This window comes from Heliconius melpomene, chromosome 16, assembly GCF_056956725.1.
Source record: "Heliconius melpomene rosina isolate 202511_hmr_F chromosome 16, ASM5695672v1, whole genome shotgun sequence".
Taxonomy (NCBI): Eukaryota; Metazoa; Arthropoda; class Insecta; order Lepidoptera; family Nymphalidae; genus Heliconius; species Heliconius melpomene.
Window position 1 is genome coordinate 3053347 of NC_140404.1, and position 19692 is coordinate 3073038.

Sequence of the window (19692 nt, forward strand, 5' to 3'; positions counted from 1 at the left end):
ATCTTTATCTAATACCCACACAAGCTTTAAACTTCCTTTGCCGCTATTGAATGAGTTAGGACCAAGTTCGATATCCTTGATACTCTTCTTTATATTTGCTGAAGGAATTTTCAAGCAGTTATTACGAGGGCTAGATTGTCTAATCGATATTTACCTGAGACGTTCCCGATATTACTTTCTTAATTAAATTCAAAACTTGTACCAATGACTCACCAGCGCATGCCTTTTCAAAAATAGGGGCGAAATTGGAAACAATGTAAATCAAGCCATGTTTGTGATACGTATAATTAGCTGCTATTACAAATAGAATACAGACGATAATTGCATGGCAATTTATTAAAAAACTGATGCCTCATCATCGGGAAACCCAGACAGGGGCAGACGAAGACGGCATTCGTGATTCGCTTCGTTATAGAAGAAGTCCTTGCGTTAACAGCACTGCGCACGCGCGCTTCACCCTCGGCCCTCCCGTTTCGGCTCGAGGAGTGCCCGCTACCGTCCCTCTCGCTCCCGGGAGGGTCGATATATACGACGCTAGGTACGCGTACGGTGTCACACAGACCAACTAGTACGCAGGTTTCTGGCGTGGTGTACTAACGTCAGTAGTAGACGGACCCGAGCGCTTCAACGCCGCATCGGCCGCAACCATGACGCGTGCCGTGCTTTTTATTAGTGTTTTTACTATATTTTTGGACGTCCTGCAAGCTAGCCAGGTAAGTTTAGTACTTATGAAATTGATTTTTAGAGTATATTATAGGTTGAAGCGGTGCGGCGTGAAGCCGGGGCCATTGAGTCTATAATCGATCGTTCATGAATGTTTTCGAGTCAGGCGTTAAATATCGTGGACGGCTGTTTTCAGTCGCGGATGCCATAAAAGTTTTTTTACTATAAAATTTAGCTTGTATGGTATTTTTTTATGTGTAGGTACGATTACGTAATAATGGAGCAGAAGTTTAAAATATCGCCAATTCGTTACATGCGTCATTGTTATGACAGAATTTAGGTATAAAACTTTTTTTTTAGTTCTGTTTTTTTGCAAATATTGAAGAATATTTTACCTATATATATTTTTATATTTCAAATTTGTGTAACTGAGGTTTCTTTAAATATATTTTTTTAAACAAAGAAATTAACATCATATTTTATTGATTATTCTTATATTGTTATTATTCTAATATGTCTACTATATTTATTTCAAACATAATTCAAATATCCGACCGAGGTCGACGTGGTGTAAATGCGACGGTTGTAACTTCGATTGGCGTTGAGTTCTACCACTTAACACACAATGCCTTAGGAATGCGGCGGAAAATGAAGAGTTGAGAGTTTTAACACTAGATTCCCTTGTTCAGTCTGCCTTGATATATGAAGGATGAAGCCTTTATTATTTGAATAATACAGCAATTAAATAAAATCACAACAAAAGAACTAAGAAATATACATTTTTTATTATTCTGTTTCATACTTTTTTTATATAAAATTAGCTTAAAAAATTTTGTAGTGTTTTAAAGATATCTGCACTTTCCTGGGAAAGAGGATATTTAAGGAATAAAGAAAAAAGGCCTTGGAGGAAAGGCTAATTGTTAGTTATTACTTATTTCTTCTAAGGCAGAAATATTGCATAAGGCAGATACCAATATAATCAAGATATTATTTGCCGTTGATTATAATAAAAAAAAGTATTACCACATATATATAGATAGTACTTAGTGTTAAGAAATTCCGTTCTCAACCAAATAAGATCCAATATTTTTTTTAAGTATTACGTAATATATATACTGGCCTCAAGCCAGTCATGGCGCAGTTCCTTCAGCCTACACTGCTACGTGCAGGATACAGCGAAGCTATAAAAAAAAGATTCCGATGAATTGAGAACCTCCTTTTTTTAAATCGGTTAAAAAACACATATACATATTTACTTTTAATAATTAAAAAAACTCTTTTAACAAAGGAATATAAGTTTGCCATAGATGTGAAGTAACCTTTACATTTATTGATTTGTCGTATTGAAGTAATAGTTTCACGACAGTTTATTCGTAGTTCACTCACGAACGCGGCTCTGCGTCGTTCATCTTTCTTCAAAAGAAAAAGTATCTCATAAAAGAATAAAAAAAGATAATACAAGGATATAGAACATTGAGAAAATGATAGAAAACTATTCCTTTATTTTCAATTCCTTTGTACTGAAAAAATATTGAATATAACTATTTAAGGCTTCTTTAATTTAAATGTAATAATTAATTTAGAAATCACCATTTAAATAAAATATACCACTTAAATGTATAATGGCATAAGATTATTGGACTTCTAATCTATGTTTAAGGGATAATTCAGATTAATTTGTAAATTTTCTTTAACCAAGGAAAGCTTCACGGTGTATCCCGGCAGGGTAGGCAGAGGGAAGCTAGTGTTAAGACACTCCGCTGAATTCTAAAGGTATTGAGTGTTCAGTGGCGGAACTCTACGCTCTAAATTATATAATATATTTTCCATATATTCAATAGTTACGTCGAGGTCATGGTTGTGCAATATGACAACGTCAGACTGTAAGCGCTATCGGTTTTGGGTTTGGCCCTCACTCGAGGGTATGAATTGCCAAGACAAATTGCGGCATTGGGTACCGCCGATAACCACGCAATGTCTTAAATTCTGGCAAGCTGAAAACTAATTGCGGGGTATAGCTTAAAGCTGAAAAATTATTATATTGTTATAAAATTATACATATTTAACCGTATTTTTATAGTAAAAGGGCTAAATTATAACTGAACCTTTTATGAAATAGGGAAGTCAAGAAATTTAACTACAATTATTAATAATGTTTCATATTATAGTCAAATGTTTTAATTGTATTAATTATTAATTATATATTGCTTTGTTTATTAATAAATACCTTGTACTATAATTGAATATTTCAAGTTCGGAAAATTCAGGACAGTCTCCGCGAACTTTCTTATCGATCGCGTTTCTCAAAAGTTCCAATGACTATTCACGTAGTTGAGACGAATTTTAAACTTAAGTACCTTTTCAATTAACAAAGCTCGATCGTTTCATTTCATGTAACTACCTAAACGTTTTTAATTACGATCAATTAAAATAGACTGGTCAAGTGCGAGTCGAACTCAACTAACGAGGGGAACCCTCGTTAGTTGAGTTTCACGAGTGAGTTGAGTGACTAATTTCAACATTGTGGGTTGACTTCCTGTTGAGGAAGTACAACTAATAAAAGTTGACAGAATTATTCCTTGTATTCCAATCCAAGAACAATTCCTGAATCCCCACTGAACTAGTATTGAAATGAGATCTTATATTTGAAGGAAATATATAGAACAAGAGATCGTTCGTTTGAAGTCGCCTCACGTGCGTATGCTAAGTCCTTATTGATTACGTTCCTCTGAAGTCGAACTGTTTTTGAAACGTATAAGGAATAAGGAACGGCACTATGTAATAATATACGGAATATTATGTAAATTTTATGTGTATTTATTGAAAATAGTAGTGCTCATTTACATAGGTCCATTTTTTTATTTCGCATGTAGACATCCTGTTCCCAATTTTCCGAAATTCTGGAGGCATTGCGTGTTGAGTGGAGGAACTCACCGCCAAGCGAAGAAATGAAAATATTAAATATTTATTTTATCTAATTTCGATCCTGACGTGAGAATCGAACCCACAAATCGCACACTAATGCTTCTGTGCCACACTAGCCTAAATAAGTAATTGTATAGTAATTGTATAGTAATAATATTTATTCTTTGTTAAAATAATTATTGAAATTTATAATAGCTGGTTTGATACGCAAATTGTAAATCATTCTCTCATTTGAATATATTACCGAATTGTATAATTATTATACTTTATATATTGTATAATTAATGTATAATTAATGAATAACTATTTGAACTAAAATAATAAACATTTTGAAATTTACAAATAATATGAATAAATAGATTTTAATTTCATTATTTTATAATACGAAATACTAATACATACTAATACATAAAACCTATTAAAATAAATACTTAACAAAACGAAAATAACACAGGTTTAAATTATAATACAATTTTTTATAAAACTATTTCATTTTTAAAATATTTTTCGCATCAACTTCACGCGGCGCCTGTCATTGCCGGCGGGTAAGAGGTTTTCGAGCTTGCCGAGCTTTCGCTTTAGTTTCCGCGTAAAAGCTGTATAAACGAACGAACGAAAACTGATTTAGCAAAAAGAGGTTTTATTTTTAAATCTTTTTATGTTAGCTTCGAAATTCCAATTATATATATATCGAGAGTTGACACGAAGTTAATTGAATTTTTGATCGTTTATTATGAAAAATTGTTTTTACTATTTGTTTAGTTTTATTTGTCTTGTGAAAGTATTTAGGTTAATATATTTAAAGAATATAATATTATTTTAAATGAAAAAGAGAGCCAAAACACCGAGAGTTCCGCCACTCAACACACACACCACACAACACGCAATGTTCGAGAATTCGTTGGAAAGTGGGGAACGGAAGTGTTTTAACACTAGGTTCCCAACTTCCCTCTGCCTACTCCAGAAGAATAAGAACCAAGATATCAACTGCCGCATTTAGACATTATATTTAGCCCTTACACATACTAACTATCGTTATAAACATATAAAAATAAAATATCCATTGTATTTAATCACAATGTTTATTAAGTCATTACATGAGACTGTAATGGTCGAACAGTTAGGGGATGAAGTTCTAAGTTTTAGTGCTCATTTAGTTTACCAGCGTTTGTGTGACTAGCACTAACAGTACTCAAGTTTAATTATACAATACGAGGCACTATTGATTGTTCGCGGGTTTACTTCCATATATTAGCAAAATAGGTTATTTAAGTTTGTTTATGATTTGAGACACACCAGTGAATGAGAAAGTGTCTTTAATTATATTAAAGTTAATTATTGGAAAGATATTTATGAAATGATAAAATATGAATCCTCTACTGATGAAATAAGCTGGTACTGGTGGTGTCGACTTCCTCAGGGGCGATCTCAACTAGCACTTGTCCATTTTTGCGGTTTTGTTTTGTTATTTTTATTAAATACGTATTTAACTAAACTGTCACACACGTACCTTTATTATTTCTCTACGTAACTGTCTACATAAAGTATACACCGTTGAAAGCTAGAAACATCTATAAACACATTCCATTTAAAATATATATAATCAACAGCTTATTTTTAATAGATTACATTTTTAGTTTAAAAAGAAATACCAATAAAAAATGGATGATAATACTTCAAAAAGTAATAGCAAGATATAAAAGTCCGCCACCGTCTAGACGTATCGTAACACGAAAAGCTCATATTGAATGGAGCGGATAGAACCAAGTTGGACATGTTTTTACACTTTTCAATTTATCTCTAATATATATAAATATCTGCTACTTTTGTATTTAAACTGGTACAAAATAACAAAAGATATTCCATATAACGCCTGTTTATTCAAAATCCTTCTTTTAATCATCTTTACGCTTTATAAGATACTAGTGGACGCGCGCAGCTTCGCTTGCGTATTTTGGGGGTGAATTCTAATAAACCATAAAACATGTGTTCAATAAAATATTTTTAAGAGTCTAAATTTCTAATTTTATAAAAATCGGTGGAGATTTAAAGATTTTTCATACAAACTTTCAACCCCTTATTTGCACCCTTGGGGGGTGAATTCTAGAAAACCATGAAACTCATGTTCAATTAAATACTTTTAAGAGTCTGAATTTCAAGTTTTATAAAAATTGGTGCCGATTTAAAAAAAATTCTATACAAACTTTCAACCCCTTTCAACTATGCACCCTTAGGGGGAAAATTCTAGAAAACGATGAAACAAGTGTTCAATTAAATACTTTTAAAAATCTAAATTAAAAATTTTATGAAAATCGGTGCCGATTTACATTTTTTTCCATATAAACTTTCAACCCCTATTTCACCCCTTTAGGGTTAAAATTTTTCAAAATCCCTTCTTAGTGGATGTCCAGATTACGAAAGTAAACATCTGTCCAAATTCCACGTTTCTACGCACAGCGGTTACGGCTGTGCGTGCGTCTTACCTCAGTCAGTGAGGACAAGTCCTTTTATATATATAGATAGTAGGATAGGCAGATAAAACAAGTGCCTAGACACTCCATTCTTCGATTTGGACATTACGTATTGTGTGCTGGGATTGAAAGCCATATTCTTTATATAAAAAATCGATATATAAACATTTCATCGAGTAAATATCAACCTCATAATTACGATAGCGTCACAAACTTTTTACCAAGTAAAATATTGGTGTATGGTCAATCAGTGCAGGCAGCAAAACTCTTCAAGTCTCCGCTCTTCAGGTCTTAGTGTTCAATTCATTCAAGCCTCTGTATGTCCAAAGCTAACAGTACGGTGAAGTTAAATATAAATAAAGCTCATTTTAAAGTGTGGACGTAACTTAAAATATGCATTCGATATATATATCGTTCCAAGGCCTTTACTTATGTCTATTGATTATTTTAACGCTACTTTATTTTATTTTCTCATTTTTTTTGTTTGGTTCACGCTGGGGACGCAGGGTTGGCAGAGAGAACCTGGTGTTAAGACACTCCGTTCCAGGGCCCGTCGTGGTGTAGCGGCACTAGTGTGTGACTCAACCGCGACTGGTTGTGGGTTTGCTCCCCGCTCGAGGAAATGAAATATTTATTATTTTCTTTTTTCTTTCTTCGCTCTGTTATCGAGGCAAAGCGCGGCGTTAGTTTTCGCCACTCAACACGCAATGCTTCCAGAATTTAGCGAAAAATGGGGAACGGAGAGTCGCAACCATTAATTTGTTTAGTCTGTGGCGCCTAACAACTCATTAAAAAAAACTCATTGATTTTAAAATATGAAATCCTTTTATTGGATAGTTAATATTTGCCTTAACCCCCCCCCCCCTCCCCCCCTTAGATAAATACATAAAGTTATTCGACAGATTTATTAAACGACCGTACAACATTTAGTAAGAAGTAAGTATCCATGTTTAGTACATTTTTACGAGCCAATGCTTTTATGAGTAACTGTAAACGTTTAATCAAATATACATATACACTATACTAATATTTTATGATCCCTTATAGATTGTAATCAATGTAATAGAAACCAAAACAATGATTTTTGAAATATTTCTTTGTCTGCGCGTTTGTACACGCTAATCTCAGAAACGGCTTAATAACCGGCATACATATTTTGACAAATTAACATTAAGTTTTTGTTTTACTTAAATCGGTTCATAAATTAAAAAAAAACTTATATTAATATCAAATATTAAATTCGACAAAATTGGTACAAAATACTGAAACTTTACTTTTCAATGTAAGGATATTTGTTTTTAAACGATGTAATTCAAATTATTAAACAAATAGTTGTGTAGTCCAAGCGGGCGAAGCCGCGAGCAAGTCTAGTATTCTATATTTTAATGTTAATTATCATCTAGACGAATGGGAACAGAGTGTCTTAACTCTAGATTCCCGGGCCCCTCTGAAACTAAGCCTAAAAAGCAGAAAGAGTAGAATAAGACATTAAAGCTTTGGGATATATATATAAAAAAAAATCATCATTATTGGTTCAATTACTTTAGCTTTAAATTTAAATACCTACGTTCAAAATAATTAATTACCGTATTTTACGTGTCAAGCACATCGACTTTAACGAAGGAGGATAAAACGCTTTTTTGTTGGGAAATTGACGTGACAATTTAAATAAATACGTGGGCGTGTTCCCGTATTTATTTTTAATTGTATTGAAAATATGAAACACTAGCGATCCAACCGGCTTCGCCCGCTTAAACTTGTATTCAAATTCCATGAATATCAACATTTTTCTATAAAACTGATATTCTCGACGTTATATTATAATGGCATTATAAAATTTTGCTATTATCGTGACAGGCGTAGGCTGATAAGAGATATTTAACTATTAAGTATGGCTATTATTAATAAAGCTATAATTGGTGGCAGAACTGATTTAGTTATTATTAATCTAACACTTCGAATATCACTTAAAACCACGGCAATATATGTTTTTCACACAAAACTCGTATATTTTTTTGGCAACTAATATTTATTTAATTAACCTTAACGCTATCCACATTTATAATATTCCTGACATTCATCCAGAGATAATTAGACCTTGAGTTTCGAGGACGGCAAAGTAATCTTGTTTCTCAATATCAGAAATCCGATTTGCCGAAATTAGACAAAGAAAGCATTTTTACTCTACTGACATTGTTAACTAAAATTCGGCTTTGACGTGATTCGGCGACAGTTGAACGTTTTTTCTTCGGTTACTTTGTGAGGATTTAGATGGCTTATGGAGGCTCGAAATATCATTACCTTTTGAGATATTATTACAAGCATTGTTTTAATATTTCGCTTTTGTTTTGTAAAGGGAGGAACTAAATGAGGCATTGTTTTCGTAGCTTCGAGACTTTGCATTTAACTTCCAAAACGTTGGGCCTGTTTGCTAATATTAATTATGTTTGAAATTAAATTTATTATTATTAAAAATATTTATCTGCTTAAGGAAGTGGAATATTTGATAGTTTAATTTCTTTGCTTTACGGGGTTGAGTTCAGCCAATCAACACCTCAAAGCCTCTAGAAATTAGCGGCCACATGCGGGATACAGCGTGAAGCTGAAAAGTAGTTAAATTAAATTAAATTAAATAAAAAGTAGTTAAGTTTAATCAAAATTTTGTATATGTCAAAAATGAATATATCCATCCATACCTATATTATAAATTCGAAAGTAACTCTGTCTGTCTGTCTGTCCGTCTGTCTGTCTTTTACGCAATCAGGGCCAAACCCCTAATTTAATTGTGATAAAACACTCATATAGAGATACTTGAGGGTCTCGGGATGAACTCAGGATACTTTTTTTTCTCATATTTGTATTATTTTCGATATATACCAATGTATTAAAATACTTATTAATTTGACATGCAATTTATTCCGCCATGTTAATAACAACGGCCGTTGCTAAGCAACGATTTGCAAAGTTTGTTGTTAGAAAACGTCACCCAAAATGAGCTTGCTTAACGCATCTCTCTATTGAAAACTGAAAATAATTTCATAAATATATTTAATAAATATTCGTATAGTTAGCGGGCGTAGCCGCGTTCGGGTCCACTAGTTTTTAATATTTTCCTATAGTAATCGAAAAACAAATGCAAGATCTAATGTGACTAAGAATAATTTCAAAATTTTAAATTTTGTTTAATATAAAAATGAGTATCTAAGGAATAAAAACTCCATTTTCAGAGTTTCATTAGATAATGATAGGATTAAATCTTCATTATTATTCGATGGCAAAAGTCTGCTGGGTGCTGAATAGAAACTTCTATCCTCGTTTTATCGTTACAGCTGAAGAGTTTTAGACAACTCAAACTTTCAATAGCTGATTGAATTTCAAATTAGTACGAGTATTTATTGATTAAACTTACCTTTATATTAATTTAGTTGTTTTAATGATTTTAATATTAGAAAAACATATATAAGCAAAAAAATCTATTCATAGTTTTTATTTACGCTGTATGCCCCACATAGCAGGGTATGCAGAGGGAACTTGGGAACCCTGGTGATTAACACTAGGTTCCCAATAAGATATTTCCGTTCCCCTTTTTCTGGCAAATTTTAGAGACATTGCGTGTTGAGTGGTGGAACTTTACATTACGCTTTGCCTTGATGCTTGAGCGAAGAAATGAAAATATATTTTTCTTTCTTCCAATGAGAATCTAACCGACTATCTATCATGTTTACAATTAAACGCTTGTGCCACTGCACTACCACCGGCCTCCGTCCCCTATTTATCTCCCCATTTATTGATTATTCATAAACTTACATAATGAGAGTAACAAAAACAGTATCCATGAACATATATTATGCTTTATGTTAAATTATATTTTAATTATTTAAACTAATTTATATTTACCAAGTAAAATTAAATTTTATGTGAGTTAGCTGAAGTAAGAGCGTAACTCTCGTACGTTCTTATTACCCTGGAAGTTAAAGCTAGAACCTATTTCACAGAGTGTGGAGGAAAATTTAAAGTTCTCTCATTAAAACTATACAGGTACGAGTACGTACTGAGTAACACCTGCTGTTAGATTATTTAAGGGTTTATTTTTGTTGTTGTTTTTTTAAAAATTTTAACAACAATACTAACTTAGTAATGTTTTTAGGTTATATTTTTTTTTTCATATCTTTCTTTTGCTATGACAAAAAACAAAACTATCATACTAATATAATATTATAGATGTAAATGTAAGTTTGTTTGTAATGATTTCACGCAAAAATTACTCAACTAATTACATTAAACTTTTTACACATATTCAAAGTAAGCTTAACTAAGTAAGCCGTGCTTAAATCCCTAATAATATATAAATACATATAATCTAACTTAACTATATAAAAAAAGAAAATTAAAATTTTACTCTAAAAGAGTACAAATTAAAGAAATTACCCTAATTATTAATTCTATTAACGAATTGACTTCACAAAAAGTACATTTCACAAGAAAATGGCAGATAAAGATCAGATATTATTTCTTAGTGAACTATTTCCAGTTCCAGTTAGGTTTTTGTACCTGCATTGCGCTTAATCTGACCTCTTGGCGAGATGAGCTGGCGATAAAGCGTCCATACAGCGAGTGTGGGCTTATGTAAGCTTGCTTGTGTTTTAAATTCCAACTGGGTGTGGGATTTATCGAGTTTTTATATAAGAACTACTTTATTTATATATAAGAACTATTTTATTTATATATAAGAACTATTTTATTTATATATAAGAACTACTTTATTTATATATTGTTTGTGGTAGTTTTGTTAGATTTGTAAGAAATCAGATGTTTATACATAAATAAGTGTAATTATTTACTTCTATTGTTATTTTCAAAATCGCTTAAAAATAAAAGTTAAGGCAAGTTATTATATACGCACCGTTTTAAAGCGTTAAATTTTAAGAGATTGTATTAAGATGTGCTAAACATCTTCTTTTTTCCGCTATTTTGATGAAAGGACGTAGAGCATTAGGTACTTTTAAACATCAAAATTGAAAAACTTTTACTTATATAAGGAAAATTATATTTTTAATTATTAAGAATTCATAATTATAATCTTACATATTTAAAATACATATACTTCCAAATACACATATTAATATTTCTCTTTTTTCGTTACAAAGTTACAATATTTTAATAACTTCCAACAATGTATGTTTTCTTTTCGGGCTTATTCTCATGAGAGCCACAAGAATATATGTATATAAGTAACTTTAGAAATGGTAAAAACCACCACATGAGCGATTTGAATATACAGCTTTAGTAAATATTTTATATATTTTAATAAATATGAAATATTAATACTATAGAAATACTTAATATCTTCGCTCAAGTAAATTAGATTTAATATTCAATATGTTAATTGAGAGCAAGAAAAATCTGAAATTTCAAGTTTAAAATTAATCTCTTGTAAATAAATTGTTTAAGCTTAATCGATTTAAAGATCCGCATCCGATGGATGCGAGAAGCCCAAGATCGGGATGGTTGGGGCTTGATGAGGAAGGCCTACTTTCAGTAGTGGACGGCGATAGGCTGAAAAAAATAAATTAATAAATCAATGCATAATTTCATAATATTGATATAATAGTAACTATCAGTTAAAGACCTGAAGACAAACCCTAAAAGTATTTAAACAAAGTCACCAGCCGGTAGTAACTCCGGAACCTCCTTGAGACATATTCAGCAGAACTTTACAGTAGTTTGCATGTAGTCTTTTGTTCGGGGAGAGCGCTCAAGGAGATATATGACGGTATGAGACGAAGTAGTAATAGGGGGAATACCCCCTCCTATTCTGCTAACGACAATGATATCACAATTTACCTACGAGATGGTAGCGTTTTCTAGAGAGTTGTAATTATTACTTTTAGCGTTCTTTATGTCGTCTTGTTTCCTTTTATTGTGGTTAAACGTTATCTTCAGTTATAAACATCGTTTTTAATTATGGCAATTCCGTTCCAGATTCGCTTTGGAAATGGTTTTCTTTTGACAAATAATAAAATGTATGATAAATTATAAAATGTATGAAAAGTAATAAAAAATATTTTTATTGGTGTAACTTGGAGGTCATTGGAAATTAGTATTTATAACGAATGTTTCTACGATATTTTCTTATAGTTTAATATTAGTACATGTTGAAGAAAGTTATAGTGCTGGAAAATGGTAGGGCCATTTTAAATGTGTGAAAAGTACAGAAAAGACTAATAATGTCTCTTTGTTCTCCGAAAACACGTTTACACGTTTAATATCTAAAAAGGAACAATAATTTTTATTTTTGTGTTATATATTTCAATATAAATAAATAAATATGTTATTCTGCAAAGTGCGGCGTTGAGTTCTGCTACTGAACACGCAAGTTCCCTCCGCCTACGTGCGGGATACAGCGTAAACCTAAAAAACACACATATATTATACACATATCAATACTATTTCACAAAATATATCGAAATATTGTAATCTGCCGAGCTGACATGAAATCTTTTAAAATATTCACAGGAGGGTAGTGCTCGCAGGTATTACCCACTACCTACTACCTACTACCTACTACCTACTACCTACTTGCCTCCACATGTGGAGCACACCATTGTGCTCTAAGAGGATTACATGCTCGTGCAACGTGGCGGACATATAAAAGGATTTTTCATAATTTCCGTTCACGTGTTTGTACATGAGCTGAAACTACTTATGTATAAAACGGCTTTTAATTTGCTTCTATTACATTTAGTTTCAAAGTAGGTAGTAATATTAGGTTTTTTAAGCTTTTTAAGTATTCGTTTTTAACAAATTTGCTATTTTTTATATAAAAATCGGCCCTATAAAAATCGATATATTTATATTAACATCTGGTGAACAGATCGAGATTAGATTTTTGCGGTAAATGGATATTTGTTGGTTTTTTTTTAAAAAGTAGATACTTGTATGACAATAGTTAAAAAAGGTACTCGTGCTCTGAGTATGTATCAATGTATTCATTTGTTATAATATTTTAAAATAACTAAAAAACACAATAAACTTATAATATTAATTGAATACATTGCACTATTCTAAGCGAAATAATAAAAAAAAATAATTGATAAAGATAATTAGTTTGTTATCAGAAAATAAATATAAATATTTCGTTATTGGAATTCTATAATGTTTATATAGTAGGCTGTCCAGGTTTCACGGTGTATCCTGCACAAGCGGGCTAGGCAGAGGGAACCTAGTGTTAAGACACTCCGACCCCTATTTCAATGTTTCTGTTGAAATTGCTTGTACATATTTTATATGTATAACGTTATCTCTCAATTAATAATCAACATTAACTTAATCAACATTCTACACATTAGAATTCCAAGCGGTCTTCGTTAATACTCACGGAATCGATTAAACCCTCACAAGGACAACGGTACACGGCTATCTAGATCGACCCGTCCTTGTCCTTTTACAGCACCATTAGGACTTTTTATACACATTTATTTATAGTTTCTACCCAAATGAAGTTATAATCTATGGTATATCACCATAGAGCTGGTGTTAGTGTTGACATGAATATTACAGTTTCCACATCAGTTATGTAAAAAGTTGTATTATTTACTATAACGTGTTAGAGTACTATCTGGACAGCAAAAACACGTCTTCGTAGTAAGATGCTTTGTTTTTGCGGTGGTTCCCAGGCTCTGAGATGCCTGCGCCGTCACCTGAGAAACAAGTATGTGATTGGATCGCTCTAATACTTTTTTAGATTGGCCAATTATTATACAATTACGATATTAAAGAAGATATCAATCGCCACAGGTCCGTCTGGTCCTTTTCTAATAGAACCTGTTACTTTTTCTCGTGTGCTTTAACAATATGTGGATATGGGTATTGCCAACCATCGTAGCATAACGACATCATAGAATATAGGTCTATGACAAATGAAATGTCTTCCAGGTTCTCCCAGCCCGCATCTGTAAAGGGTAAAGTATATACGAAATCTGCTTTCTCGACACAAGACTCGAACACAAGTGAATGATTTGAATATAGCTATCAAGTATAAAGATTTTTCCATCTTAATCGTAAGAATATAATAAAATAAAATTACTTCTACTTTCACAAATTATCGATTAAAATTCGAAGAATAGCTTTATATAGAATAAATTGTCCCAACGTATAACTCAATTTACGACATATAAATTAAGCTTTGAAAATCCATTACATAAATACCAACTAAATTGATCCTTTCATCAGCTCATACCCTATTTTATAGATCAATTTCAACATTGACTGGCTGGAACACAGTAAAATCATAACCCGAAACTAAGAGATCGCTTCCAGGCCGTCTTGGTAACCTTGTTATAGCACATAATACGTAGAAGCGGCTAATTGCATCAGGCCGCCACAAAATAGCCAATGGACCAGAAAATAGGCCTTCTGCTCCAGTTGACCTAACACTGATGGCCAGGACAAACTAATCCTCTCAATTTTATTCTACGCCGAGGCCCGTGAAAAATGAATTTCGAGGTTGTTCTGGTGAACACCCAAGGAGAGTAAATTGAGGTTGAATAATTTACTTTCCGCCGTTTCTTATTGCGTGCTTATTTGCTTTAAGAGGCAAATTTATTTTTGACGAGATTCAACGTGCCAGTTGTTTGTGGATTATTTTTAAGATGGTTTTTGTGTACTGGTTTCTTTTCAACTGAATTTTCATATTTTTACATAGTTAAGTATTTTTTTGTTAACTTTCATTGATATATTATAAAATATAGTATATAGGGAAAAATACTGAAGAGGACATAGCTAATAATGATAGTTAAGGATTATTAAAAGTGCATAATTAGGTGTCATCGCAAGACAGAAACAATTCCTAATGAATATCTCAGAAAACCAAATTATTAAACAAAGCCATAGGTTTTGGAGATTTATTATTATATTAATTTTATTAATATATAAATGTTTATTTAAACACACTTTCGATTTCCGGTTACAATGCGTTTCCAATAGACAGATTAACACTACACCCTACTTATAGGTAGCCCGAAGTGCAAACTTAAGGGATGGTATTTGCCTACTGCATACAAACGCCCCGTATTTGGTCAGCACAGCTTCTCACCATGTACCAGTCGAGTGGTTCCTAAGATTCATTGAATATTCTGCGGTCTAAACAACATGAGTTTACGATTTCCGTCTCTCTATTGGTTCGCAATACGGAGATATTGGAGCAATTACTTCGATTGTACGGCTGTTCTCGACTTAGATAGGTCTGTAACAACGTTATCAACTACTTTAAGTTCTGGTACAGCTGTCTGGATGCAAATTATTGTTTATTTTAATGTCTTATTCTATTAAAATTGTTATAAATTTATATAATTGGAGTAGGATACGTAATTAAAATTGTTATAAATTGTGAATAAACTCAACTGATTTAAGTGCAGGTTTCATTTATGTATTTTAGTAAATTATTTTTAATATTTGGTAACTTTTAAACCGGCGAAGTCGCATAGGGATCGCTGGTTCAGAAACAAAACTAATATACAAAAAAAAATGTTTATATCATCATTGTATTAATTATTTTATAAACCTACAAAAATAACATTTCGAAATTAAGTTTGGAAACCTACAAAAATTATAAAAGGAAATTAGTCTAATAGATTTTTTCATTCAAACGGTTATATATCTTCTGTATAAAGATAAAGCCAGCAAATATCTTCTATTGACCTTCGTATAGAGCGCCCGGATACGTAATTACGGTATTCAATTAGAGCAGTGAATTCCCCGTCAGAGAATATTCTCCAATCATATGCGAGTACGTTCTCCAGTCAGCAAAGTCGAATTAGCTTCTAATCAATACTACGTATGTACATTTATATGTTAGTTAAGTCGTCGTTTTTATTGTAGTTTCTATAATGTTATATTAATATGGCTGTGTGAATTTTAAATATATAAGTTTCTGTTATTATTTAATACTAGACTATACAAAAATTCATCAATTTCAAGTTAGTAGTTTTTGCGTGATTCACGAACTAACTAACAGACGGACAACAGACAGACAGACGAAAAATTCCGCTAAGTGATTTTTTAACTTCTATTATCAATAATTAATGACTTAATTATTTTGTTATTTGCGGCATTCTTATTTACTTTACTTATCTAACCAAATTATTTACATTTTAAATAAAATTAATTATTAATTGATTTAATTAAGCTTAAAGTTTCTTTGTTCCTTTCGATGCGATAGAGTATCGTGAAAATCCTTTTACGCGTAATCATGAATAATTAATTCGTTTTTGTAATTTACATGACAATAGAATTGCTATTTACTTTAAAACTTGTTTCTGGGTTTATAATTAATTATATCAGTTAATGTTATTTAAGTGTATTTAGGGAAAAATAAATGTTTATATTAATATGATATTCTCAATTGCAATTGTAATTTAAATATTAAAGCGGTAGGTAAAAACCGAGGACAGCAAACGTTATTTTGACTCCCTAGACTCCAATCCTGAGATCCAAAGTATTTTATATGTTGCTCTATAACCTCCTCTATGTTTCAGTTAAAGTCGGTTTAGCTGTTCCGGAGATTAGCTCGGACAAATAGTCAGACAGACAAAAAAAATAGTTGTTTGTGTTTCAGTATCGTGTAAATAATTATATGCACTTGAAAAAACAGAATTATTTTAAAACCACAGACATACACTTCATTTTAATTTATATGTATACAATATACATGTATCGAAATAAAAAATAACCGTAGTTATTGGTATATATAAATCAATAATATCCAAATAGTTTTTTTAAGGTTTCAATTTTCCCATTTCATATGGAAGCAATTTCCTAAACATAATACAAAACTTGTAAGGTTCCTTCCTCGGAACTAGCTTTACAGTCTTCAGTAATTTTTTATTCAGTTAACTTGTATCGTGTTTCCCTAACGACCTCTTGCAAGTTTTCCGCTTTTTCTTGTACAAAAGAAAATTCGTGGATTCCCAAGTTTTCTTAAATGTAACAGGCTTCGCCTTGCTTAATATTGTGTAGGCGATTGCTTGTTAGCGCGAGAGTTAAAGTTTATGTCAGATGTTGTTTGTACTACTTTAAGATTTAACTGGCAGGCCAGTTTGCCAGATTTTCTTGTCTCTTTTTTTCTTGTTTTTTCTTCACGGTGTATCCCGCACACAGTAGGAGAGGAGAGAGCGCGCTTGTATTAGAACTCTCCGCTGAATGACAGAATTAACACCATAGCGAAGAAATGAACTTGTTGAATATCTCATTTCCTTGATTGGGAATTGAACCCAAAACCTGACGTGCTTACAGCCACACCCTTGTGCTCCTGCGTCACGACTGGCTTCATGATATTCTTGTCTCTTATTTAAATTATACTGATTTTCTTTTCCTTTAATAGACTAAATGTAGGCAGTACTCGTATATATAACGATAGGCAGATTCGTGCCTTTATTTGTCTAAATGAGAGTATTCCTTGGAGAATAAAGACATTATATAAATAGGTAAATGTAACATCTTATTTTTGTCGTTTATTCTCACATGGCATGATGTTGTCAAACATGGTAAAAACTCCATCTCTATTATATTAATGAGGTACTTTATTATACGAGTATCATAAGTGAAAAAAACAATAATTTGAATGTATAGAGTCTCAGAGGAAATGTTCATTTGTTTTTGGTTTTCCAAAAATCTTTTGATAAAAAACAATTTTAATATATTATTTAATTTTTTAAATATTAAATATAACCGAGGTAGTTCATAATATAAATATATAAATAAATATGTTTATTTGATGTTTAGAAAGTTTACATTTAAAACTAAAAACCAATAAATCCTACTAGGTTTTGTAACATCGTTATTAAGTTATTTCTACATAAATTGTGTGCTATAAAAAATGTCTAATTCAGCTCGTTAACTATAAATTATACGTTTATAGTATGCTAATGTTATTACTTGGGAAAACGATGTTTTAACTACATGTATTACATTTATATTTTATTTTGAGAATATACTATGACTTTAACAGCAGGGAAGGTAGAGGGAACCTGATGTTAAGGCACTCCGTTCCTCATTTTCGCCGAATACTGAAGGCATTATGTGTTGAGTGGCGTAATTCAACGCCGCGCTTAGCCACGACACCAGAGGCAATAAATGAAATAAATAATGTGACATCCACCTGTAACTTGCTAGAATAATAGTTTCTTTATTAAACAAGTAATTTTTCATATAAAAGTACTGGTTTAGTGTTAACGAAATTTCTTATTTTTTTTAACTAACGCGACGTCTATGGCGATATTAATATTATATATTTTACAACTTTGGTAAGTCAGTCATAGTATTTATAAAAAATAACCTTTTCAATGTGAAATGTATATAATACCTCTAGTTACAACTAGTTGCCAAAAAGTTTTCAGTGCTTGATGAAGGTTCAGCCGTAAAGTATAAAGTGCATTCCTGGGACTCCACTCAGTCACTGTCAGTGTCAGGTTCGCACTAGCGTCTACCCTTTGGGATTGCTGAACTAAGTTTCAGTAAGCGCTGATTTAACACCTTCCGCTAAAATTTACCTAAAATTTTAGCCTGCTAACAATTATTTTCACTTATTTTTAATATGAATTTGGTTTGTAAAATATCTTTTCAGATAAGAACGAACAATTTACTTGAATAATAATGTCAATATTATATAGAAGTTATCACTTGTGGCGTAATGTAACAGCGTCTACCTCGATGGTTGTAAATTGACCCCCTCTTTAAATAATAACTTAATATACAATATTAAAAACCTTTAATCACACCTTAACGCAAAAAAAAAACGAAAAGAAAACTATTCTATAAAAGCATTCCGATGTAGAAACTTGAACCCCATCAGACCTAGGTCCTTAAGAGGGCAACGATGCGTGCATTCACCGTCGCCGGTAATGGCATTGTAAAAGTTTAATGCGATTCCGTAAAGCGTGATCTCTGTGATGGATTCTCAGCCACGATTGCCCTCGTCTAAGTGTTGGCTGATAATCCACATTGTTCTAATGGAAAGGGATTTATGCTGAACAGTACTAAGAGCTTGGGTGAGATAATGCCTCCGAGTTCTCGTATGTGGCTTCAGGAAAGAAAGGAAAGATCAATTTGTTGGTGGAATTTGGTGTGAAAGAAAAGCTATTTAGTTTTGTTTTAGCGAAGCAATTAATGCTATTTTACATTGTTGAATTGTATGTATGTACGTATTATTAACACATAACGCCAGAATTTGATAGAAACTGAAGAGCGGAGTGCCTTAACACTAGGCTGTCTCTTTCTCCCAGCGGGATATAACGTATATAGCTGAAAAAAAAAATAAATAATCGGGCTAATAGTTTAATTTAAAATTGTTGCATTTAGTACAGCAAATGAAATAAATAAGAAAATATATAAATTTAATTTTTAGCTGTTGGATATATCACGCTTACACTCTCAAGTATAAACGACGTCGTTACACCGACTATCTCCATTCACCTGCCACGCTGCGAAGCGCTCGTCACCCCTCCGTCTCTAATAAATTTATCTCGTCAGGGGTAATATTAAGGAAGTTTAGGAACAAATTACAGCACAAAGTTCCTCACACCTTACCAGTTCATGTAATTACTGTGGCATTCTCCCTAATGTCCCTTCGTGGATC

General features: G+C 32.0%; 1 protein-coding gene across 3 annotated transcripts in view; it reads left to right on the forward strand.

Moving 5' to 3' along the window:
* The first annotated feature begins 554 nt into the window (after positions 1-554).
* Positions 555-19692, forward strand: part of LOC146530697 (amyloid-beta-like protein) — a 116401-nt gene continuing 97263 nt past the window's right edge. For all 3 annotated transcript variants that reach the window (XM_085199127.1, XM_085199129.1, XM_085199128.1), the window contains exon 1: positions 555-713. In XM_085199127.1, the coding sequence (XP_085055253.1) occupies positions 648-713 (66 nt within the window). In that variant the 5' untranslated portion in view covers positions 555-647. The remainder of the gene's footprint in view (positions 714-19692) is intronic.